The 25,791-nt window shown below is 43.5% G+C and overlaps 1 protein-coding gene across 8 annotated transcripts in view; it reads left to right on the top strand.

Annotated features, from left to right (window-relative positions):
* The window catches only part of fam135a (family with sequence similarity 135 member A), a 319,597-nt gene that overhangs the window by 123,985 nt on the left and 169,821 nt on the right, over positions 1-25,791 (top strand). For 7 of the 8 annotated variants that reach the window (XR_010970367.1, XM_068020127.1, XM_068020126.1 and 4 more), the window contains exons 1-2: positions 6,969-7,104; positions 11,588-11,658. Coding sequence is in view for 7 of the 8 variants with exons in the window: in XM_068020127.1 (XP_067876228.1) it covers positions 7,051-7,104; positions 11,588-11,658 (125 nt within the window). In the remaining variant the exon portion in view is untranslated. Of the gene's footprint in view, positions 1-101; positions 149-3,143; positions 3,158-6,964; positions 7,105-11,587; positions 11,659-25,791 lie in introns of those variants that run through there. The other variant, XM_068020133.1, reaches the window with a different exon arrangement.

The following is a 25,791-nucleotide window of genomic DNA, read 5'->3' as shown; positions in this document are numbered from 1 at the left end:
TCAAGTTCCGTTTGCTGAAGAGAGTTCCACACTTGTAACACCCTTTGTGCATAAAAATGTTTTTTAATTTCGCTCCTGACAGGTCTAGATTTAACTTTTAGACTATGTCCTCCAGTCCTGGACACCCGCACCAGCAAAAAGTTTCTCTGTCTACCCTATCTGTTCCCCTTAATATCTTGAACTTTTATCAAATCATCTGTGAACCTTCTAAATTTCAAGGAACGGATCCCTAGTTTATGTAATCCCTCGTAATTTAATCCTTGGAGTCCTGGTATCATTCTTCTAAATCTATGTTGTACTCCTTCTAGGCCAGTACCCAGAACTGCTAACAGTATTCCAGGTGTAGTCTAACCAGGACTTTTTTTTATTGCTGAAGCATGATTTCTGCTCCTTTTGTATTCTAGTCCTCTAGCTATAAAGGCCAGCATTGTGGTAGCCCTTCAGATTATTTTCTGTACCTTGTTTGTGACATTTTAATCTGTGTCCCTGGACCTGCTCCCCCCACCACCACCCTCCACCCCCGCAAGTCTCTTTGGACCTCCACTGCTTCTAGCTTTTCACCTTTTAGAAATTATCCTGTTGACCTCACATTTACCAACATTGAAATTCATTTGTCACAGTCTTGCCCATTCAATTAATCTATCAATATCTTGTTTTAACGTTAAACTTCCATCTACATTGCTTACAATGTCACCTACCTTTGTGTAATTTGCAAATTTGGGTATGTGGCTTTCTATCCGATCATCTAAGTTAATAAATATGATGAATAGTTGAGGCCCCAACACAGATCCTTGCGGAACACTACTAGTTACATCGTTCCAATTAGATTATCTGCCATTATCCCTACTCCCTAGCTCCTCCTGCTCAGCTAATTTTCTAACCAGGTAATAAATAACTTAGAGGTATTAAATACAAAGCTGGGAAGTTGTGCTGAACCTTTGCAAAACTCTGGTTAGTCCCCAACTGGAGTATTGCATTCAGTTCTGTTCGCCACGCTTTAGGAAGGATGTGAGGGCCCTTGAGAGGGTGCAGAGGAGATTAACCAGAATGGTTCCAGGGATCTTAGCTACAAGGTTAGGTTGTTCTCCATGTGGCAAAGGAGATTGGGGGGAGAACTGATAGAGGTGTATACGATTATGACAGGTTTAGATAAGGTAGACCAAGAAAAGCTGTTTCCTTTAGCTGATGGCACAAGGACTAGGACACAGATTTAAGATTTTGGGCAAGAGATGCAGGGGGATGTGAGGCAGACTTTTTTACACAGTGAGGGACAATGACCTGGAACTTGCTGCTTATGAGGGTGGTGGAAGTGGAGACGGTGAATGATTTCAAAAGAAAATTGGATGGGCACTTGAGGGAAATAAACTTGCAGGCTTGTAGGGATAGAACGGGGGAATAGGACTGACTGCATGCTTTATAGATTGGTGGCATGGACTTAATAGGCTGAGTGGCCACCTCCTGCATCATCGTGACCAGGTCAGTAATTGGCCATCAGTTCCATGGGCTGCAACTTCAGCTTGCAGTCTCTTTGGAGGGACATTATCAAATTCCTTCTGGAAGCCCATATAAATAATATCCATAGATGTTCCCCTGTCAACTACTTTAATCATCTTTTCAAAAGGTTCAGTCAGGTTTGTCAGGCATGGCCTACCCTTTACAAATCCATGCTGGCTGACACTGATCAGCTGAAAATCTCTAAGGTGTTCAGTCACCCTATCTTTAAGTATAGACTCGAGTAATGTCCTGACAACAGATGTTAGACCAACTGGTTTACAATTCCCTGATTTTCCTCCTCTCACCTTAAGTACTGGAGGGATATGCACAGTTTTCCAATCTAAAGGAGCAGTTACCGAATTGAGAGGACTTCGGAAGATTATTGTTAGGACATCCACAGTCTTAACTACTTCAGACAGTTTATTATACTGAGATTATCCTTTTTCCTTTCTCCACTCCCTGTGAATGATATCAAAATGAATACAATGTTTTACAATTATGTAAGGAAAAAGAGGGTGGCCAGGAGTAATGTGGCTCCCTTGAAAGCTAGTAATGATATTGTGAATAAAAATAAGGAAATAGTGGAGTTGAATAATTACTTTCCATCAGTATGTATTTGCACAAATATTTAAACTATCTGCTGTTAAATCATTTACCTGTCCCTGGTGGTTAAAATGCATATTAAAGATTCCCCATGGCACTATTCAAAGTAGAGAAGGATTTTTTTTCTGATATCCTGGCCTTTATTCTTGCCTCAAGTGACTCACCCAAAAGAAAAGCAAATTGTCATAATCATAGTCATAATGGTACAGAAGGAGGCCATTCAGCCCATTGAGTCTATGCCGGCTCTCCGTAGAGTAATCCAGTCATCCCACTTCCTCGCTCTATCCCTGCAGCACTTCAAGTTTATTTCTCTCAAGTACCTATCCAATTTCTTTTTGAAATCATTGATTGTCTCTGCTTCCACCACAGTTCTAGGCAGCGACCATAACCACTCACTGTGTAAAAATGTTCTTCCTCACATCCCCCAAGTTATCTCTTGCCCAAAACCTTAAATCTTTGTCTCCTAGTCCTTGTACCATCAGCTAATGGGAACAGCTTTTCTTTGTTTACCTTATCTAAACCTGTCATAAGTCTTGAGAAGCAAGGGGGTGGAAGGTTATCGGGGGTAGGTGGAAATGTGGAGTAATCAGTTCAGCCATGAGCTTACTGAATGGCGGAGCAGGCTCGAAGGGTCGAGTGGCCTGCTCCTCCTAATTCGTATGTTCGTATGATCTTGTACACTGCTATCAGACCTCGTCTCGACCTCCTTTGCTCCATGGAGAACAACCTCAGCTGCTCCAGCCTAACCTTGTAGCTAAACTATCATTCCCTGGAGCCATTCTGGTAACTCTCCTCTGCACCCTGTAAAGGACGTTTTACATCCTTCCTAAAATGTGATGACCAGAAGTGGACGCAGTTCTTTAGCTATGGCCTAACCAGAGCTTTATAAAGGTTCAGCGTAACTTATTTGCTTTTGTACTCAATACCTCTATTTATGAAGCCCAAGTTCCCATTTGCTTTACTAACCAATCTCTCAATTTGTCCTCAAAACAAGAAACGCTGGAAATACTCAGCAGGTCTGGCAGCATCTGTGAAGAGAAAAGCAGAGTTAACGTTTCAGGTCAGTGACCCTTCTTCAGAACTTCATTATTTGCCACACCTCCAAGTTGGCTATCATTGGCAAATTTTGAAATTTTACTCTTTTTTTCCAATATACAAATCATATATATATTTATATATATATCAAAAAAAACAATGGTTGTAGCACTGGCCCTTGAGGAATACTACTGTCTTCCATCCTCCAGTCTGAAAAACTACCATTTACCACGACTTGCTGTTTTCTGTCCTTAATTTAATCCAAGCTCACACTGACCCTTCTATTCAATGAGGCTCAATTTTGTTAACCAGCCTTTTAATGTGATACTTTGTCAAACATTTTCTTAATATCCATATAGGTAACATCCATTGCATTCTCTTCATTAACCTTTGTTGTTCTTCTTCTTCTTTGGCCTCCTTGTCTCGAGAGACAATGTGTAAGCGCCTGGTGGTGGTCAGTGGTTTGTGAAACTGCACCTGGAGTGGCTATAAAGGCCAATTCTAGAGTGACAGACTCTTCCACAAGCGCTGCAGATAAAATTGGTTGTCAGGGCTGTTACACAGTTGGCTCTCTCCTTGCACTTCTGTCTTTTTTCCTGCCAACTGCTAAGTCTCTTCGACTCGCCACTCTTTAGCCCCGCCTTTATGGCTGTCCACCAGCTCTGGAGATCACTGGCAACTGACTCCCATGACTTGTGGTCAACGTCACAGGACTTCATGTCGCGTTTGCAGACGTCTTTAAAGGGGAGACATGGTCGGCCGGTGGGTCTGATACCAGTGACGGGCTCATTGTACAATGCATCCTTGGGGATCCTGCCATCTTCCATGCGGCTCACATGGCCAAGCCATCTCAAGCATCGCTGGCTCAGTAGGGTGTGTATGCTGGCCACCTCAAGGACTTCTGCGTTGGAGATAAGGTCCTGCCACCTGATGCCAGGAATTCTCTGGAGGCAGCGAAGATGGAATGAGTTGAGATGTCGCTCTTGGTTGACATACGGCCTCACTGCCATAGGGCAAGGTACTGAGGACACAGGCTTGAAACACTCGGACTTTTGTGTTCTGTGTCAGTGCACCATTTTCCCACACTCTCTTGGCCAGTCTGGACATCGTAGCAGACGCCTTTCCCATGCGCTTGTTGATTTCTGCATTGAGAGACAGGTTACTGGTGATAGTTGAGCCTAGGTAGGTGAACTCTTGAACCACTTCCAGAGCGTGGTCGCCAATATTGATGGATGGAGCATTTCTGACATCCTGCCCCATGATGTTCGTTTTCTTGAGGCTGATGGTTAGGCCAAATTCGTTGCAGGCAGCTGCAATCCTGTCGATGAGTCTCTGCAGACACTTTTCTGTGTGGGATGTTAATGCAGCATCGTCAGCAAAGAGGAGTTCCCTGATGAGGACTTTCTGTACTTTGGTCTTCGCTCTAAGATGGGCAAGGTTGAACAACCTGCCATCCGATCTTGTGTGGAGGAAAATTCCTTCTTCTGAAGACTTGAACGTATGTGAGAACAGGGAGAAGAAAATCCCAAACAGTGTAGGTGCGAGAACACAGCCCTGTTTCACGCCACTCAGAATAGGAAACGTGTCTCATAAAGCACCGCTATGCTGAATTGTGCCTTTCATATTGTCATGGAATGAGGTGGTGATACTTAGTAGCTTTGGTGGACCGATCTTTTCTAGTAGTCTGAAGAGACCACGTCTGCTGACGAGGTCGAAGGCTTTGGTGAGATCAATGAAAGCAACATAGAGGGGCATCTGTTGTTCGTGGCATTTCTCCTGTAGCTGGCGAAGGGAGAACAGCATGTCAATGGTGGATCTCTCTGCTTGAAAGCCACACTATGCCTCAGGGTAGACACGCTCAGCCAGCTTCTGGAGTCTGTTTAAAACAACTAGAGCGAAGACTTTCCCCACTATGCTGAGCAGGGAGATTCCACGGTAGTTGTTGCGGTCACCCTTGTTCTTATAGAGGGTGATGATATTGGCTCCCTCGTCCCAGCACAGGCAAAGCAGTTCATGGAGTGCTGAGAGTATAGCAGGCTTGGCACTCTTGATTATTTCAGGGGTAATGCCGTCCTTTCCAGGGGCTTTTCCACTGGCTAGAGTATCAATGGCATCACTGAGTTCTGATTTTGTTGGCTGTTCGTCCAGCTCATCCATGACTGGCAGAGACTGGGCTGCATTGAGGGCGGTCTCAGTGACAGTATTTTCCCCGGAGTACAGTTCTAGGTAGTTCTCCACCCAGCGGTCCATTTGTTTGCGTTGGTCAGTGATCGTTTCCCCTGATTTAGACTTGAGGGGGCGCAATCTTCTTGATGGTTGACCCAAAAGCTCTCTTAATGCCATCATACATTCCTCTGATGTTTCCGGTGTCGGAGGCCAGCTGAATATGACTGCATAGGTGTTGCCAGTAGTCATTTGCACAGCGCCTGGCTGTTCTTTGTGCATCGCTTCTGGCTACTTAAGTGCTATGGATGTTAACTCGCTGGGGGCTTGTAGTTCAACAGTGCATTTCGCATAGCGGCTATGACAGGTTCCAGCTCTTCAAAGTGAGATTGAAACCAGTCTGCATTCTGCTTCTCACGTTTGCCAAAGGTGGTCATTGCTGAGTCATAGATGGCGTCTCTGATGTGGGCCCACTTCGTCTCTGCATCCTCTGCAGGAGTGTTTTGAAGGGCTTTTTCAAGTGAATTCAGAAACTTATGTAACAGCTGTGGATAAGAAATTCTGTTCGTGTTGATCCGCGGGCGGCCCTTCTTCTTGGAGTGATGTAGCTTCTTTGGTTTGAGTCTAACTTTGCTGCACACCAGGGAGTGGTCGGTGTCGCAGTCCGAACTGTGGAAGCTGCGTGTGATTTGCACACTGTTTATAGAGGCTCGCCTTTGCGAAAACCCACGCAGTCACAGGGAGAACTTGCAAACTCCACACAGGCAGTACCCAGAATCGAACCCGGGTCACTGGAGCTGTGAGGCTGCGGTGCTAACCACTGCGCCACTGTGCCGCCCTATTCCGCTTCCTTCCCTATCTTTCCTAGTATCCAGGAATGTTTAGTACCCAGTACTGCCTTTTTTTGAGCCAGGTCTCCGTTATTGCCACAACAATATATTTCCACGTTACTATATGCGATTTCAGCTAACCAATCTTATTTACCACAATCTGCACATTCATATACACGCACAGCCAGTCTTCCAGTACATCCTGCCAATCAATTTCACTCCATCCACTATCCCTAACATCTCTACTTCTACTGATATTTTGTCAACATCCTCTTCCTCTACCAAGTACGCATGAAGTATACTAATCTTCTTTGTCCCTAATAGGCACCACATCACTTCTTATTACTCACTTACTATTTACTTGCTGTAGTTACTAGGTTTACCCCTCTCCCCTCTTGAATAGGATTTTGGCCACCTCAGCCTTTGGTCAGGCATGTTCTCTCTAAATCGCTTTACTTTAACACCCTCCTTAAAACTCACCAAGGTTTTAGTTGCCCTTTATCATATCTGTTTCTTTGGCTACCATGAAGTTCCTTGATTTGAAGAGTCAGGTTATCCACCTCATGACCATTAAGGGACATTGCTATGTCCAAAATGGCTGCTAGGCTTATTACATTGAAAGCAGTACAGCACTTCAAAGGTAATTCATTGCGTATGAAGCACTGAGATGTTTCCAAGACTGTGATATATACAAGGTCTTTGTTTAACTGTGGCATTTCATATTTTAATATTGTTATCAGAACCCACTTGAAACTCATTTTAAGTAAATAATAAATACCATGTGATACCAAGTATTGTAAGATTTACTGGCTGTTGTACTTTTCATTCTCCTTTTCTAGGTTCTGAACTCACCTTTCCCCCTGCTGCCCACGATTGTACAGTCTGCAGTAGAACCTTTCAGATTCTTTATAAAAATGAAGAAATCATGGTTAATGACGTGTTACTCCTCAAAGTTAAAATGTTGCTTGATAGCAAGAAGGTAAAAAGAATTTAACTTCAGATTCTACTTGAAAATTTAAAACTGTGATCAAAAATAAATTCATTAATATTGAATAAAGTACAAGTATTATAAGCTTGATTTATAATGTTGTCCAACAAGAGCAACAACTTGCATTTATATAGTGCCTTTAATGTAGAATATCATCCCAAGGAGCTTTGTGGAGGCCAAAGAAACAATTTGATAAAGGGCAACTAAAACCTTGGTGAGTTTTAAGGAGGGTGTTAAAGTAAAGCGATTTGGAGAGAACGTGCCTGACCATAGGCCTAGATGGCCAAAATCCTATGCAAACAAGGGGAGAGGGATCAACCTGGTAAATTACAGGCCACTTACTCTAACACCAGTGTTGGTAAACTACCAGGTCATGGATTAAATGAATTCTCATTTGGAGAAATGTGGCTTAATAAGGGACAACCAGCATGGATTTGTTCAAGGCAAATCATGTCTGACTATCCTGATTGACTTCTTTGATGAAGTGACAGAGAGGGTTGATGAAAGTAGATGTATACAAAAGCAAAATACTGCAGATGCTGAAAATCTGAAACAAAAACAGAAAATCCTGGAAATACTCAGCAGGTCAGGCAGCATTTGTGGAGAGAGAAACAAGAGTTAACCTTTCAGGTAGTGACCTTTCTTCGTGTTTCGGATCCACCCACGATTACAGATATCTCCTAGACAATCATCTCCTCGAACCGTTGTTTCCCCCCGCCCCCAGTTCTGATGAAAGGTCACGACCTGAAAGGTTAACTCTTTCTCTTTCCACAGATGCTGCCTGACCTACAGTAAACGTATATGTGGACTTTCAAAAGGCATTTGATAAAGAATCACTTAACAGACTTATTTGGAAAAATAGCACTTGGAGTTAAGGGGGCAGTGGTAACTTGGGTATGTAATTGACTAAGGGATAGGAGGCAGAGAGTAATGGTGAAAGGATGTGTTTTTGATTGATTCTGATGAGATGGGAAGACAGCATGGTAGATGCAATTTAATGTGGCTTAGTGTGAAATGATACACTTTGAGAGGAACAATATAGAGGGGCAGTATAATCTAAATGGTACCATATTGATGGGGATGCAAGAGCAGTCGGACCTGGGGGTACATATTCAAAAATCTTAGTTGGTAGGACAAGTTGATAAGATGGTTAAGAAAGCATGTGGAATTCTTAGGATTGGGCGGCACAATGGCGCAGTGGTTAGCACCGCAGCCTCACAGCTCCAGCAACCCGGGTTCAATTCTGGGTACTGCCTGTGTGGAGTTTGCAAGTTCTCCCTGTGTCTGCGTGGGTTTCCTCCGGGTACTCCGGTTTCCTCCCACATGCCAAAGACTTGCAGGTTGATAGGTAAATTGGCTATTAGCAATTGTCCCTAGTATAGGTAGGTGGTAGGGAAATATAGGGACAGGTGGGGATGTGGTAAGAATATGGAATTAGAGTAGGATTAGTATAAATGGGTGGTTGATGGTCGGCACAGACTCGGTGGGCCGAAGGGCCTGTTTCAGTGCTGTATCTCTAAACTAAATCGGTGCATTGAATATAAAATAAACTAAGTCTTGCTAAGCCTTTACAAATCACTGGTTAGGCCTCAGCTGGAATAAGATGTCCAGTTCTGGGCACCGCACTTTAGGAAGGATGTGTCAAAGTCTTGAACGGGGTACAGAGGAGATTTACTTGAATGGGACCAGAGATGACAGGTTTCTCTTCTCTGGAGAGACTAGAGTAGCTGCGATTGTTTTCCTTAGAACAAAGAAAGTTAAAGGGATATTTAATAGAGGTGTCCAAAATTGTATAATGATAGATTAGATATGGCAAAACTGTTTCCACTGGCAAGAGGATCAATAACCAGGGGACTGATTATAAAATAATTAGTAAAAGAACTAGAGGGGTAAATGAGGAACTTTTTACACAGAGCGTCGTTAATATTTGGGATGTAATATCTGAAAGGGCGGTGGAAGCAAACTCCACGGGGACTTTCAAAAGGCAATTGGACATTTATTTGAAGAGGACTAATTTGCAGAGTTATGGTGGAGAAAAAGCTGGGGAGTGGGACTAAATTGCACAGCTCTTTTGAAGAGAATGGGCCAAATAGCCTCCTGCTATACTGCAAGATTCTACGAATGGATATCAGACAGGCACTCCAACAGCAGAGAGGCTCTGGAGAGATTGAGAGCAATGGTGGAGAGGTAGGGTTGAATGTAGACAGCTTACATGTAGAACTTCATTCAACGTCTTTGGATAATGTTGCCAAGGATCTGTGTACAGATGAGAAAGAGGTGCGGGGACAAGGAATAATGCTAGGGTAGCGTGTCTAGAATGGGTAAAGAATGATTGTTACAGATGCTTTGGCAATTCCGCCAATGGATAACAGGGGAGAGGCATTGGTGAGGCTGAAGAGAGGTCGAGAAGGACAAAGTGAGGGAATGCACCACAGTCATAGATACAGAGGATGTCATTTGTACTTTTAGCTACGACAATTGCAGTGCTGTAGCAAAAGGCAGAAATCTGATTTGGAGATTCGTGCATGGAATTGTGTGAAAGAATTGTATGGATTTGGGGATTGGCAACATGTTCAAGGACTTTTGAAAGGAAAGTGAAGTTGGAGATGAGGTGTTAGTTTGCAAAGACAGAGATCAATGGTGTGTCTATTTAATAGTGGGTGATGATGGAGGTTTTTAAAGGGAGGTGAACAGTAGCTGATGAGAAGAAAGTACGATGTCAGCTAACAAAGGTACCAGGAGGGAGGTTAATGTCAGCAGTTTAGTGGGAATGGAGACAAGAGAGCAAGAGGTAGATCTCTTGAAAAAGATAAACTAAAGAGGACATGAGGTGAGATCAGAGAAAGACCAAGGATCAGGGCTTGGACAAAGGGGAGCTTTGGGGAAACTTTGATTTGGTGGACAAGGGAGTGAGGGGGCACAGCAGAGTGAGCAGAAGCAATGGAATGGATGGCCTCAGATTTAGTTATTGTAGAAGGTGAGGGTGAAGTGAAATGGGTAGAGGTGTTTAAAGAGATGATTGGTACTGGAGAAAAGAAACTGGGGTTTGTCTTTGCTATTTCAGTTTTGACAGATCAGAATAAATCCTGATCATACTGGATGTGGTCCAGTCAGATCAAGCGATGGATGGCTAAATCTATTGTGTACCAGATAGACTGAAGACTACACTTCTTGGACTTGACAGTGAGGTAGAAGCTGTGGCATGGTGAACAACCAGAGTGGAAGAGAGTGAGGGTTTTACTGGGGCAAGTGCATAGGAACATAGGAAATAGGAGCAGCAGGAGACCATTCAGCCCCTCGAGCCTGCTGCGCCATTCAGCTAGATCATGGCTGGTCTTCTATCTCAACACCATTTTCCCACACTATCCCCATATCCCTTAATATCTTTAATATCTAGAAATCGATCGATCTCTATCTTGCATATACTCAACGACTGAGCCTCCACAGTCCTCTGAGGTAGAGCATTCCAAAGATTCACCACCCTCTGAGTGAAAAAATTCCTCCTCATCTCAGTCCTAAATGGCCTACACCTTATTCTAAGACTGTATCCCCTGGTCCTTGATGCAGGGGAAACATCGCTCCTGCATCTACCCTGGCAAGCCCTGAAAGAATTTTATATGTTTCAATGAGATTACCTCTCATTCTTCTAAACTCTGGAGAATATAGAACAGTCTCGTCACTCTCTCCTCGTAGGACAATCCCACCATCCCAGGGAGCAGTCTGGTGAACCTATGTTGCACTCCCTCTATGGCAAGTGTATCCTTCCTTGGGTAAGGAGACCAAAACTGTACACAATACTCCAGTGTCGAGGCTGGAGAAGAAAGGAGGGAGGATATCACAGTGAGAAATTTGAGATAGGGATTCGGGTAGGGAACGAGAATTTTAAGGATAAGTGAGAGGTAAAACAAGATTTGGTGTTCAAAGGAGGAAAAGATACTAGTAAGAATAAGCTTACTTCTTAATAAGAATACCCTAAAGTGTGATTTGTTAATAATGCCCATACTGTCAATGAAGTGATTTGAGTGGGGCAGATGGTGACAAGTACAGCCAGGAGCGGAGACTTCAGTAAGTGCAAGGTATTATCACCTGTGAGCTAAGATTCAGTCACGGCCATGATCTCGATGCAGTCCTGCCTAATAAGGTTGTGGATGGCATTTAATCTGACTTTAACTTCAGTATGTGCTCAGAATTTCACAGTGCTAAACAAGTATGAACATACTGGTTGAGGGAAAAGCATTTATTGCCTTATGCTGTATTTACCATTTTTTAAAATTCTGAAATATGTTTAATATTAGTGGTTATATATTTTGGTAAGAAATTAAACTCACGCGAAAGGCACAATTTATGTCAATATTAAAACTTTGAAATTCAGAAATGAACAATCTTAATATTTGTCATTGAAACTGGTTTGAAGTAAAAAGTATAAATTGTTTGAGGAAGTCAAAATAATAGATACCTTCAATTTTATGTCCAGATTGAAGCGTCTCTGAACGAGATGGATTTCCAGTTGTCTTTAGATCTCAATTTTACTGACAAAGATTTTACGTGAGTATTCATCAAAGGTTAGGATTATTTTGTTTTATTATTTTGAAGTAGTAATGATACTAAGTCATATGGAAATTAGAGTTTGCACTCAACCTTTGTGGTGATTATAAATACATTTTCACTTTGTTTTTTGAATCTGGGTGACAGTGGCAAGGCCTCATTTATTGCCCACCAAAAGTCTCTCCTTTTGGCTATGGTATTAGGGTAGGTGTTGAGAATTCAGGTCTTCCACTCATGTCTACTAGTATTCAATGGCGTAGGCCACTCCTTCAAAAGTCTGATTGCCTGCATTTTACAGAAATTGGCTCTCATTGCTGTTTTATTTGCTAATGCAGTAGTGGGACCTGGAGTATAACAATGAAACTCTCATGATCTGGACCAGAGCTCCATGTCTTATGTGCATGTATTTTTGTTCCTCCGGAGGTTGACCAACTGAATGCTAGGCGAGGAGTCATTTGGTTCAGTTGGTGTTTTATTCCACGGAGTACAATGAAAGTCACTTGGTACAGTCCAGTCCAACTTCTGCTTAAGTACAGAAGTAAAGATTCCTCATACACTAGCACATCAAGGGTCATACTTAGTTTAGAAAGATAGATTCAATATCTGTCCTTCCAACAGTACATGATTAGTTATTCCTTGTCGTCTCTCTGCTGCCTTTACCCTATCATAGGTTTCTGTAACTTTTCTCATTTTGTTGCCTTTCTGCTGCTTTACTTACGGACGTCTGGTCTCTTGTTTTATTATTAGAAAGGCTCATGACTCAGAGATCAAAGAGTTTGCTTAGATGTCAAATTGAATGGTTATACATTAGAACCACTGCTTTTCTTGATGTAAATAACCTAGACTTGGGTATGCAGGGCACAATATCAAAATTTGCAAATGGCACAAAACTTGGAAATATTTTGAATTGTGAGGTGGATAGTGATAGACTTCAAGAGGCCATAGACAGGCTGGTGGAATGAGTGGACATGTAGCAGATGAAATTTAATGCGGAGAAGTGTGAAGTGATGTATTTTGGCAGGAAGAACGAGAGAGACAATAAAAAATAAAGGAAACAATTCTGAGAACGGTGCGGGGGTATATGTGCACAAATCGTGGCAGGGCATGTTGAGCAAGCAGTTAATAAAGCATACAGGATCCTGGGCTTTTTAAATAGAGGCATACAGTACAAAAGTAAGGAGGTTAAGATGAACTTTCAAAAAACATTGGTTTAGCCTCAACTGGAGTATTGTGTCCAATTCTGGACACCATACTTTTGGAAGGATGTGAAGGCATTGGAGAGAAATATAGAAAATAGGAGCAGGAGTAGGCCATTCGTCCCTTCGAGCCTGCACCGCCATTCAATACGATCATGGCTGATCGTCCAAACTCAGTACCCTGTTCCCGCTTTCTCCCCGTATCCCTTGATTCCTTTAGCCCTAAGAACATTATCTAACTCTTTCTTGAATATATTTAATGATCTGGCCTCAACTGCTTTCTGCAGTAGAGAATTCCACAGGTTCACCACTCTCTGGGTGAAGAAATGCCTCCTCATCTCAGTCCTGAATGGCTCACCCCTTATCCTTAGATCGTGACCCCTGGTCCTGGACTGCCCTGTCATCGGCAACATCCTTCCTACATCTAGTCTGTCCATTCCTGTGAGAATGTTGTAGGTTTCTGTGAGATCCCCTCTCATTCTTCTAAACTCTTGCGAATACAAGCCTAATCGACCCAATCTCTTCTCATACTTCAGACCTGCCATCCCAGGAATCCATCTGGTGAACCTTCGCTGCACTCCCTCATAGCATGAACATCCTTCCTCAGATAAGGAGATTAAAACTGCACACAATAGAAGCATAGAAAATAGGAGCAGGAATAGGCCATTCGGCCCTTCGAGCCTGCTCCGCCATTCATTATGATCATGGCTGATCATCCAACTAAGTAACCTGTTCCCGCTTTCGCCCCATATCCTTTGATCCCTTTAGACCCAAGAGCTATATCTAACTCCTTCTTGAAAACATACAATGTTTTGGCCTCAACTGCTTTCTGTGGTAGTGAATTCCACAGGTTCACCACTCTCTGGGTGAAGAAATTTCTCCTCATCTCAGTCCTGAAAGGTTTACCCCGTATCCTTAGACTATGACCCCTGGTTCTGGACTCCCCCACCACCGGGAATATCCTTCCTGCATCTACCCTGTCAAGTCCTGTTAGAATTTTATAGGTTTCTATGAGATCCCCCCTCACTCTTCTGAACTCCAGCGAATATAATCCTAACCGACTCAATCTCTCCTCATACGTCAGTCCCACCATCCCAGGAATCAGTCTGGTAAACTTTCGCTGCACTCCCTCTGTAGCAAGAACATCCTTCCTCAGATAAGGAGACCAAAACTGCACACAATATTCCAGGTGTGGCTTCACCAAGGCCCTGTATAATTGCAGCAAGGCATTCCTGCTGCTGTACTCGAATCCTCTCGCTATGAAGGCCAACATACCATTTGCCTTTTTTACTGCCTGTTGCACCTGCATGCTTACCTTCAGCGACTGGTGGACGAGAACACCCAGGTCTCGCTGCATATTCTCCTCTCTCAGTTTATAGCCATTCAGATAATAATCTGCCTTCCTGTTTTTGCTACCAAAATGGATAACCTCACATTTGTCCACATTATACTGCATCTACCATGCATTAGCCCACTCTCTCAACATGTCCAAATCACACTGGAGCTTCTCTGCATCCTCAACACAGCTCACACTCCCACCCAGTTTTGTGTCATCTGCAAATTTGGATATATTACATTTAATTCCCTCACCCAAGTCATTAATATATATTGTGAATAGTTGGGGTCCTAGCACTGATCCCTGCGGTACCCCACTAGTCACTGCCTGCCATTTGGATCAAGACCCATTTATTCCTACTCTTTGTTTCCTGTCTGCCAACCAGTTCTCTATCCATGTCAGTACCTTACTCCCAGTCCCATGTGCTTTAATTCTGCAATCTAATCTCTTATGTGGGACCTTATTGAAAGCCTTCTAAAAGTCCAAATACACCACATCCACTGGTTCTCCCTTATCTATTCTACTTATTACATCCTCAAAAAATTCCAGTAGATTTGTCAAGCATGATTTCCTTTTCGTAAATCCATGTTGACTTTGTCCGATCATGTCATTGTTTTCCAAGTGCTCTGCTATTACATCTTTTATAATGGACTCTAGCATTTTCCCCACTACTGATGTCAGACTAACCGGTCTATAATTCCCTGTTTTCCCTCTGCCTCCTTTTTTAAATAGTGGGGTTACATTTGCTACCCTCCAATCTGTTGGAACTGTTCCAGAGTCTATAGAATTTTGAAAAATGACCAGCAATGCATCCACTATTTCAAGGGCCACTTCCTTAAGTACTCTGGGATGTAGATTATCAGGCTCTGGGGATTTGTCAGCCTTCAATCCCATCAATTTCCTGAACACCATTTCCCTACTAATACTGATTTCATCCAGTTCCTCCTCCTCACTAGACCATATGTTCCCCAACATTTCTGGGAGGTAATTTGTGTCCTCCTTTGTGAAGACAGAACCGAAGTATGTATTTAATTGGTCTGCCATTTCTTTGTTCTCCATTGTAAATTCCCCCATTTCTGACTGTAAGGGACCCACATTTGTCTTCACTAATCTTTTTCTCTTCACATATCTATTGAAGCTTTTACAGTCAGTTATTATGTTCTCTGCAAGCTTACTCTCATACTCTATTTTCCCCTTCTTAATCAATCCCTTTATCCTCCTTTGCTGAATTCTAAACTGCTCCCAATCCTCAGAGAGGGTGCAGAAAAGATTTTTGTTATTCTTTCCTGGCATGTGGGCATTGCTGGCAAGACCATCATTTTTTGCCCATCTGCAACTGCCCTTTAGAAGGTGGTGGTGTGCCATCTTCTTGAACTGCTGCTGTCTTTGTGTAGGCACACCCACAGCGCTGTTCGGAAGGGAGTTACAGGATCTTGACCCAGCAACAGTGAAGGAACGTCAATATAGTTCCAAGTCAGGATAGTGTGTGGCTTGGAGGGAAATTTGCAGGTGGTGGTGTTCCCATGTGTCTGCTGCCTTTGCCCTTCTAGGTGGTAGGGGTCGCAAGTTGGGAGAGTGCTGTAGAAGGAGCCTTGGTGAATTACTGCAGTGCATCTTGTAGATAGCACACACTGTCCGTCAGTGGAGGGAGTGAATGTTTAAGTTGGTGGATAGGTGCCTATCAAAGCAGGCTGCTTTGCCCTGGATGATGTCAAGCCTTTTGAATGTTGTTGGAGCTGCACTCATCCAGGAAAGTGGAGAGTATTCCATCACACTCCTGACTTGTGCCTTGTAGATCATAAGATCATAAGAACTAGGAGCAGGAGTAGGCCGTCCGGCCCCTCGAGCCTGCTCCGCCATTCAATAAGATCATAGCTGATCTTTTCGTGGACTCAGATCCACTTACCCGCGCTCCCACCTTATCCCTTAATTCCTTTATTGTTCAAAAAGATATCTAACTTAGCTTTAAAGACGTTTACTGAAGAAGCGTCAACTACTTCACTGGGCAAGGAATTCCATAGATTAACAACCCTCTGGGTGAAGAAGTTCCTTCTTAATTCAGTCCTAAATCTGCTCCCTCTAATCTTGAGGCTATGCCCTCTTGTCCTAGCTTCACCTGCCAGTGGAAACATCCTCTCTACTTGTATCTTATCTGTTCCCTTCATGATTTTATATGTTTCTATAAGATTCCCCCTCATTCTTCTGAATTCCAATGAATATAATCCCAATCTACTCAGTCTCTCCTCATAAGACAACCCCCTCAACTCCGGAATCAACCTAGTGAACCTCCTCTGCACCCTCTCCAGTGCCAGTACATCCTTTCTCAAGTAAGGAGACCAAAACTGCACACAGCACTCCAAGTGCGGCCTCACCAGTACCTTATACAGCTGCAACATAACCTCTCTGCTTTTAAACTCAATCCCTTTAGCAATGAAGGACAAAATTCCATTTGCCTTCCTAATTACTTGCTGTACCTGCAGACCAACCTTCTGCGATTCATGCACAAGGACACCTAGGTCCCTCTGCATAGCAGCATGCTGCAACTTTTTACCATTCAAGTAATAATCCTTTTCACTGTTACTCCTACCGAAATGAATGACTTCACATTTATTAACCTTGTATTCCATCTGCCAGACCTTTGCCCACTCACTCAATGTATCTATGTTCCTCTGCAAAGTTTCACAGTCATCTGCACACTTTGCTCTGCCACTCATCTTAGTGTCATCTGCAAAATTTGACACCCTGCACGTGGTCCCCAACTCCAAATCATCTATATATATATAGATGGTAGACAAGCTTTGAGGAGTCAGGAGGTGAATAACTTGCTGCAGAATTCCCAGTCTCTAACTTGCTGCTGTAGCCAAAGTATTTATATGGCTGGTCCAATTCAATTTCTGGTCAGTTATAAAACCCAGAATGTTAGTGGGGGACTTAGCAATGGTAATACCGTTGAATGTCTAGGGGAGATAATTAGATTCTCTCTTGTTGGAGATGGTCATTTCCTCGCACTTGTGTGGCGCAAATATTATTTGCTACTTAAAAGCCCAAGCCTGAATATTGTGAAGGTCTTGCTCCATTTGGACACGAACTGCTTCAGTATCGGAGGAGTTGTGAATGGTACTGAGCACTGTGCAATCATCAGCGAACGTCCCCACTTCTGGCCTTATGATGAAAGGAAGGTCATTGATGAAGCAGCGGAAGATGGTTGGGCCTAGTACACTACCCTAATATACTCCTGCAGCAATGTTCTGGGACTGAGATGATTGGCCTCCAGCAACCACAACCATTGTCCTTTGTTCCAGGTATGACTTCAACCAGTGGAGAGTTTTCCCCCTTGATTCCCATGGACTCCAGTTGTGCTAAGGCTCCTTGATACTATACTCTGTCAAATGCTGCCTTGATGTCGAGGGAAATCACTTTTACCCCACGTTTGGAACTCAGCTCTTCTGTCCATGTTAGACCAAGGCTGTAAAGAGGTCAGGAGCCGAGTAGCCCTGGCAGAACCCCAACTGAGCATCAATGAACAGGTTATTGCTGTGTAAGTGTCGCTTGATAGCACTGTCAACGACACCTTCCATCCCTTTGTTGATAAACGACAGGAGGCTGATGGGACAGTAATTGGCTAGATTGCATTTGCCTGCTTTTTGTGGACAGGACATACTCGTGGAAATTTCCACATTACCAGGTAGATGCCTGTGTTGTAGCTGTACTAGAACAGCTTGGCTAGGGCCGCAGCTAGTTCGGAAGCACAATTCGTCAGCACTATTGCCAGTATGTTGAGAGGGCCCATAGCCTTTGTAGTATCCAGTGCCTTCAGCCGTTTCTTGTTATCATGCGGTGTTACGACCACATGATGCGATGTGGATGGTTCCCGCTGTTCAACTCCCCACCTGACAGCAGCAAGTGTTTTGTTATTGGGGTTTAAAGCATTGGTGTTTTATTTTTCAAATAAATAGCGTCAGGTTTTCTTGTAGGTTTAAAAAAGCGGAAAATCAATTGTTTATTGATCAGTACGCTTTATCCCAAAATTGTCACAACCACATCCACCCACTTATTCGCTCGTGCGCGCACACACACACACACAAGAGACAGAGAGGAAAATTTTTTTTAGTGGGGGGGTTCATGATAAACCTGTTGGATTCTCTTGGAAATCAAGTTCTCAATGGGTGCAGGCCTGAGATGATTGTAGATTTCTCTCAATTGAAGGTTCAACTGAAGACAGTGGGTCACTTCTGGTTCACTGGTGTCTAATGTAAATGTAGGATTCTGCAACAGGGCACGTGCCTCTTGGCTTGCTGGAAAACAAGCTGCTGGATGTTGCTTCTCTCTCTTTCTCTCTAGCTCTCTCTGTTTAGGCTGTCTTTTTTTTAAGGTAAAGCTTGTTACTTCTCGTCTCCTGGTAGTAGATGTTTTGATCTCTTCCCCATGGTGATTGCACAATGGCCCAGGGTGTGGTTACTTTACACCTTCTTTGTTTTAGAAGAAGACATTCAATTCTGGAATGTTTTAGGATGGAGTGTAGTTGACTCCTCTTAGCTTTGAAGATTTGTCCTTTGTCTTTGTCAGACAGTTTGAATAGACAAAGGCTAATCCCTTTCTTCGGCAGCAATATTAGACCATTGTTCACTTTTAAAATAAAGGTTCATTTTTAAAAGACAAAGTCAATTTTTCAAATCTCTTCAGAGTTAGTCCATGATTTGTATCCTCACACTTCCGATGTGTGTAACAGTGGTATGAATCCAGTTGGCTGAGGATGTAATGCTGGGGACCTCAGCAGGAGGCCAATATGGATCATCCACTTGGCACTTCTGGCTGAAAATGGCTGCAAATGCATCAGCCTGGCCTTTTGCACCAATGTACTGGGCTCGCCCATCATTGAGGATGGGGGTATTTGTGGAGCCTGCTATTAGTTGTTTAATTCTCTACCACCATTCACAACTGGGTGGCGCAGGACTGCAGAGCTTTGATCTGACCTTTTTGTTGTTGGATCACTTAGTTTTGTCTGTCGCTTCCACCATTTGGCAAGCACTTAGTCCTGTGTTGTAGCTTCACCAGGTTGACACCTCATTTTTAGGTATGCTTGGTGCTACTCATGGCATGCCCTCTTGCACTCTTCATTGAACTAGGGTTGATCCCTGGCTTGATGGCAGTGGTAAAGTGAGGGATATGCCGGGCCAAAGGGTTACAGATTGTGGTTGAATACAATTCTGCTGCTGCTGCTGAAGGCCCTCAGCGCCTCCTGGATGCCCAGTTTTGAGCTGCTAGATCTGTTCTGAATGTATTTCATTTAGCATGCTGGTAGTGCCATACAATATGATGGAGGGTATAGTCATTGTGAAGACAGGGCTTTGTCACCACCAGGACTGTGCAGTGGTCACTCCTACCTATTCTGTCATGGACAGATGCATCTGCAACAGGTAAATTGGTGAGGACAAGGTCTAGTAGGTTTTTCCCTTTTGTTGGTTCTCTCACTACCTGAGAACCTGGGACTTGACTGTAAGGTATGGTTCTGTCTAGCAGCTATATCCTTCAGGACTCGGTCAGCTCGTTCAGTAGTGGTGCTACTGAGCCACTCTTGGTGATGGACCTTGAAGTCCCCCATCCAGAGCGCATTCTGTGCCGTTACTACCGTTAGTGCCTCTTCCAAGTGGTTTTCAAAATGGAGGAACACGGATCGATCAGCTGAAGGAGGGCGGTAGGTAATAATCAGCAGGAGGTTTCCTTGCGTCTATTTGACCTGATGCCATGAGACTTCATGGGGTCCGGAATCAATCTTGAGGACTCCCAGGGCAGCTCCTGACTGTTGATATACCACTGTGCCGCGGCCTCTGCTGGGTATGTCCTGTCAGTGTTGGTGGCGGTGTCTGGGACTTGACTGTAAGGTATGGTTCTGTGTGTATGACTATGTCAGCCTGTTGCTTGACTACTCTGTGGGACTGCTCTTCCAATTTTGGCACAAGCCCCCAAATGTTAGTAAGAAAAATTTTGCAGAGTTGACAGAGCTTGGTGTGCTGTTGTTGTTTCCAGTGCTGAAGTCAATACCAGATGGTTCGTCTGGTTTTAGTCCTTTTTGACTTTTTTGATGACAAATGCTGGCCTTGCCAAAGATGCCCCCATCCCATGAAACAAACGAAAAAAAGATGTAGTGGCTTGTTACAACTGAGTGGCTTGCTAGGCTATTTTTTGGAGGGCAGTTAAGAGTCAACCACATTGCTGAGAGTCTGGAGTCACATGTAGGCCAAACCAAGTAAGGGACGGCCGTTCGCTAAAAGACATTCGTGAACCAGATAGGTTTTTATGACAGTCAATGATAGTTTCTTGGCACCGTAACAGAGATGAGCTTTCAATTCCAGATTTTTTTAATGAATTAAGTTTATTAATTGATTTTAAATTCCACCAGCTGCTATGGTGGGATTTGAACCCGTGTCCCCAGGGCATTAGCCTGGGTCTTTATACTACAGTTCAGTGCCATGGTTCTGGGGATGTGGAATTTCAGTTACGAAGATAGACTGGATAAGCTGGGGTTATTCTTCCTTACAGAAGATAAGGTTGAGAAGAGATTTGGTAGAAGTGTGCAAAATCATGAGAGGTCTTGACAAAGTAGATGGGGAGAAACAGTTCCCATTAGTGGAAGGGCTGAGAACCAGCTGACATTGATTTAAAGTGATTGGCAAAAGAACCAGAGACGACATGAGGAAGAGCTTTTTTACGCAGCAAGTGGTTAGGATCTGGAATGTGCTACCTGAGAGAGTGGTGGAGGCAGATTCAGTTGTGGCTTTTGAAAGGGAATTGGATAATTACCTGAAGAGAGAAGATTTGTAGGGCTATGGGGAAAAGGCAGGGAAATGCGACCAGCTGAGTTTCTCTCGCAGAGAGTTTGGCATAGACACAATGGGCCAAATAGCTGTCTCTTGTGCTGTAACTTTTCTATGATTCTACATTGCTAACACATTGGTCATTCTTTGGTATCTGTGAATAACCTTATTCTCAACCTTATTGAGTTTTTCGAGAAGGTGACCAAACAGGTGGATGAGGGTAAAGCCGTGGATGTGGTGTATATGGATTTCAGTAAGGCGTTTGATAAGGTTCCCCACGGTAGGCTATTGCAGAAAATACGGAAGTATGGGGTTGAAGGTGATTTAGAGCTTTGGATCAGAAATTGGCTAGCTGAAAGAAGACAGAGGGTGGTGGTTGATGGCAAATGTTCATCCTGGAGTTTAGTTACTAGTGGTGTACCGCAAGGTTCTGTTTTGGGGCCACTGCTGTTTGTCATTTTTATAAACGACCTGGATGAGGGTGTAGAAGGGTGGGTTAGTAAATTTGCGGATGACACGAAGGTCGGTGGAGTTGTGGATAGTGTCGAAGGATGTTGTAGGGTACAGAGGGACATAGATAGGCTGCAGAGCTGGGCTGAGAGATGGCAAATGGAGATTAATGCGGAGAAGTGTGAGGTGATTCACTTTGGAAGGAGTAACAGCAATGCAGAGTACTGGGCTAATAGGAAGATTCTTGGTAGTGTAGATGAGCAGAGAGATCTTGGTATCCAGGTACATAAATCCCTGAAAGTTGCTACCCAGGTTAATAGGGCTGTTAAGAAGGCATATGGTGTGTTAGCCTTTATTAGTAGGGGGATCGAGTTTCAGAGCCACGGGGTCATGATGCAGCTGTACAAAACTCTGGTGAGGCCGCACCTGGAGTATTGCGTGCAGTTCTGGTCACCGCATTATAGGAAGGATGTCGAAGCTTTGGAAAGGGTGCAGAGGAGATTTACTAGGATGTTACCTGGTATGGAAGGAAGGTCTTACGAGGAAAGGCTGAGGGACTTGGGGTTGTTTTCGTTAGAGAGAAGGAGGAGGAGAGGTGACTTAATAGAGACATACAAGATAATCAGAGGGTTAGATAGGGTGGATAGTGAGAGTCTTTTTCCTCGGATGAGGATGGCAAACACGAGGGGACATAGCTTTAAGTTGAGGGGTGAAAGATATAGGACAGATGTCAGAGGTAGTTTCTTTACGCAGAGAGTAGTAGGGGCGTGGAACGCCCTGCCTGCAACAGTAGTAGACTCGCCAACTTTAAGGGCATTTAAGTGGTCATTGGATAGACATATGGATGTAAATGGAATAGTGTAGGTCAGATGATCGGCGCAACATCGAGGGCCGAAGGGCCTGTACTGCGCTGTAATATTCTAATTCTAATTCTAATTCTAATTCTAATTCATTTAAATTGACTCTCAACTAGAGTAGTTAACCTCTTTTATGCAAGCTGCTGCTCAAACCACAGCTTAAGTTGGCTCCTATTTTGAAGAATGCAGGATCATGAGTTATGATGGGGAATTCCACAATATTGACCCATTGGTAATGAAGAAACAGCAATATGTCCATGTCTGGTTGATGCATGACCTGAAAGGGAACTTGAAGGTGTTTGAGTTCCCATGACCTTGCTGCGCTGTCTTTGTTGGCGAATGACTAAAGGTTAATCAGGAGAAAGAAATCAGAGTATGAGAGGAAGCTAGCTAGAAATGTAAAAATGGATTGCAAGAGTTTCTACAGGTATTCAAAAAGGAAAAGAGTAAGTAAAGTGAATGTTGGTCCTCTAGAGAGTGACAATGGGGTGTTAATAGTCGATAATAAGGGAATGGTGGATGAAATGAACAAATATTTTGCTTCTGTCTGCACTATTGAGGATACAAAAAACATTGTAGTAATAGCTGTAAATCAGGAGGTGGAAGGAAGAGAGGAACTTAGTGAAATTGCAATCACCAGGGAAGTAGTACTGAGCAAACTGATGGAACTGCGGGCTGACAAGTCCCTAGGTTCTGATGGTCTTCATCCTGGGGTCTTAAAAGAAGTGGCTAATGAGGTAGTAGATGTGTTGGTGTTAATTTTTCAAAATTTGCTCAATTCTGGAAAGGTTCCATCAGACTGGAAAGTGGCAAATATAACCCCTCTATTCAAGAAGTGGGGGGGGGTGGGGGGAGGCAGAAAACTGGTAACCATAGGCCAGTTAGCATTACGTCTGTCATGGGGAAGGTGTTAGAATCGATCATTAAGGAGGCTATAGCTGGGCACTTTGTAAAACTCAAGGTAATCGGAATAGTCAGCATAGTTTTGTGAAAGGGAAATCATGTTTAACTAATTTATTGGAGTTCTTTGAAGGAGTAACATGCACAGTGGATAAAGGGGAGCCCGTTGACATACTGTACTTGGATTTCCAGAAGACATTTGACAAGGTGCCACATAAAAGGTTATTGCACAAAGTAGGAGCTCATGGTGTAGGGGGGAACATATTAGCATGGATAGAAGATTGGCTGGCTGGCAGAAAACAGAATATGCATAAATGGATCCTTTTCTGATTGGCAGGATGTGATGAGTGGAGTCCCACAGGGGTCTGTGATGGGGACTCAACCTTTTACAATTTATATCAATGACTTAGATGAGGGCAGCGATAGCATGGTAGCTAAATTTGCAGATGACAAAGATAGGTAGGAAAGTATGCTGTGATGAGTATAGATAGGGGTTGAGTGAGTGGGCAAAAATCTGGCAGATGGTGTATAATGTGGAAAAATGTGAAGTTGTTCACTTTGGCAGGAAGAATAAAAAAGCAGAGTATTACTTAAACGAAGAACGACTGCAAAATTCCGAGGTGCAGAGGGATCTAGGTGTTCTAGTGCATGAGTCACAAAAAGTTAGTATGTAGGTACAGCAAGTAATAAAGAAGGCTAATGGAATGCTATCCTTTATTACAAGAGGAATTGAAAATAAAAGTAAGGATGTTATGCTTCAGTTATACAGGGCATTGGTGAGAGCACATCTGGAATGCTGCGCGCAGTTTTGTTCTCCTTATTTAAGGAAGGCTGTAAATGCATTGGAGGTGGTTCAGAGGAAGTTTACAAGATTGATACCTGTAATGAACGGGTTGTCTTCTGAGGAAAGGTTGGACAGACTGGGTTTGTTTTTACTGGAGTTCAGAAGAGTGAGGGGAGACTTGATTGAAGTATATAAGATCCTGAACGGTCTTGACAAAGTGGATGTGGAAAGGATGTTTCCTCTTGGGTGAGTCCAGAACTAGGGGGCACTGTTTTAAAATTAGGGGTCGCCCTTTTAGGACAGAGATGAGGAGAAATTTTTTCTCTCAGATTGTTGTGCGACTTTGGAACTCTCTGCCTCAGAAGGTGGTGGAGGCAGGGTCATTGAATATTTTTAAGGCAGAGGTAGGTAGATTCTTAGTTAGCCAAGGGAATCAAAGGTTATTGGGGTAGATTTGAGTGTGGAATTCGAAACACAAACAGATAGCCATGATCTTATTGAATGGCGGAGCAGGCTCGAGGGGCCAAATGGCCTACTTCTTTCTTCTCCTAGGTTCGTAGGTAGCTGTTCAAGGAAGCTCGGTGTAATGTTGCAATAAATCCTTTAGTGCACCAGTAGTGAAAGTGGTTGAATATTCAGTCCAGTAAGTAGATGATGGTCAAACAGACTGCTTTTTCTTGCATGATTTCGAGCTTCTTCACTGGTGAATATTCCATCAGGGTCCCGGCCTAAGATGATGCTAGAGAAGTTTTGAGGGTCAGGAGTTGAGCCATTTGTTGCAGAGTACCCAGACTCTGTCATGCTCTCGTAGCCAAAGTGTTGAGCTTCTCTGCAATGTTGATCCCTAAAGTATTATTGGTATGATGGTGCTGATGAAGGGTTAAGGAAGAGGATATGATCATTATCTGGCAGTTGGTTCTTTAAGTGTTCCCTGCGCTTGTTAACCCACTGTTGTAAGCTGGAAAGAGCTACTTCATTACCAGGGAAGTTGGGGGGAGGCTGTGGCCCAGTGGTAATGTCACTAGACTAATAACTCAGACCCAGGCTACTGCTCTGGGGACATGGGTTCGAATCTCACCATGGCACACGGTGAAATTTGAATTCAATTAATCTGGGAATTAAAAAGCTTGTCTAATGGTGATCATGAAACCATTGTTGATTGTTGTAAAAATCCATCTGGTTCACGAATGTCCTTTAGGGAAGGAATTCTGCTGTCCCTGTAGCTTCTGGCCTACATGTGACTCCAGACTCTCAGCAAAGTGGTTGACTCTTAAAATACCCTCTGAAATGGCAATTGGGAATGAGCAGTAAATGCTGGCCGAGCCAGCGACACCCACATCCCACAAATGAATGAAAAAGGAGTTGTGGCAGGATTTGAACACTAAGTTGTAAATGGACCAGTTCCACTTGTGACCTTTATGGAGGGAGGGTTACTGAATTAGTTGAAGATGATTGGGAGAAGAATTTAGATGCTGTTTCAGCTTTGCAACTAACATTTCTAGAGATATTAGGCTGAAACTTCTGGAGCAGGACACCTCACTATGCCTGGTTAGTTAAACGTTTTGCCTAACAAGTTGCTGGAACTGATAATGGCATGAAAAGGCAGTCGGGCATCTGGGACCTTAGTGAACAATGGGACCAACAGTGTATCTCGTTAACTAATAAGGAGTGAGAAGCAGCGTCAATTAGTGGGTAAGTTCGATTTCAAATCAGGTACAGAACAATTGGATCGAGAGAGAAAGGCGACAGGAAAACTTTGACGAATCCAGTGTCGCAGTTGGATATGGCCCTGTGG

This window comes from Heterodontus francisci, chromosome 3 (genome assembly GCF_036365525.1).
Source record: "Heterodontus francisci isolate sHetFra1 chromosome 3, sHetFra1.hap1, whole genome shotgun sequence".
NCBI classification, from domain to species: Eukaryota; Metazoa; Chordata; class Chondrichthyes; order Heterodontiformes; family Heterodontidae; genus Heterodontus; species Heterodontus francisci.
This window is presented reverse-complemented; position numbering and strand designations above follow the sequence as displayed.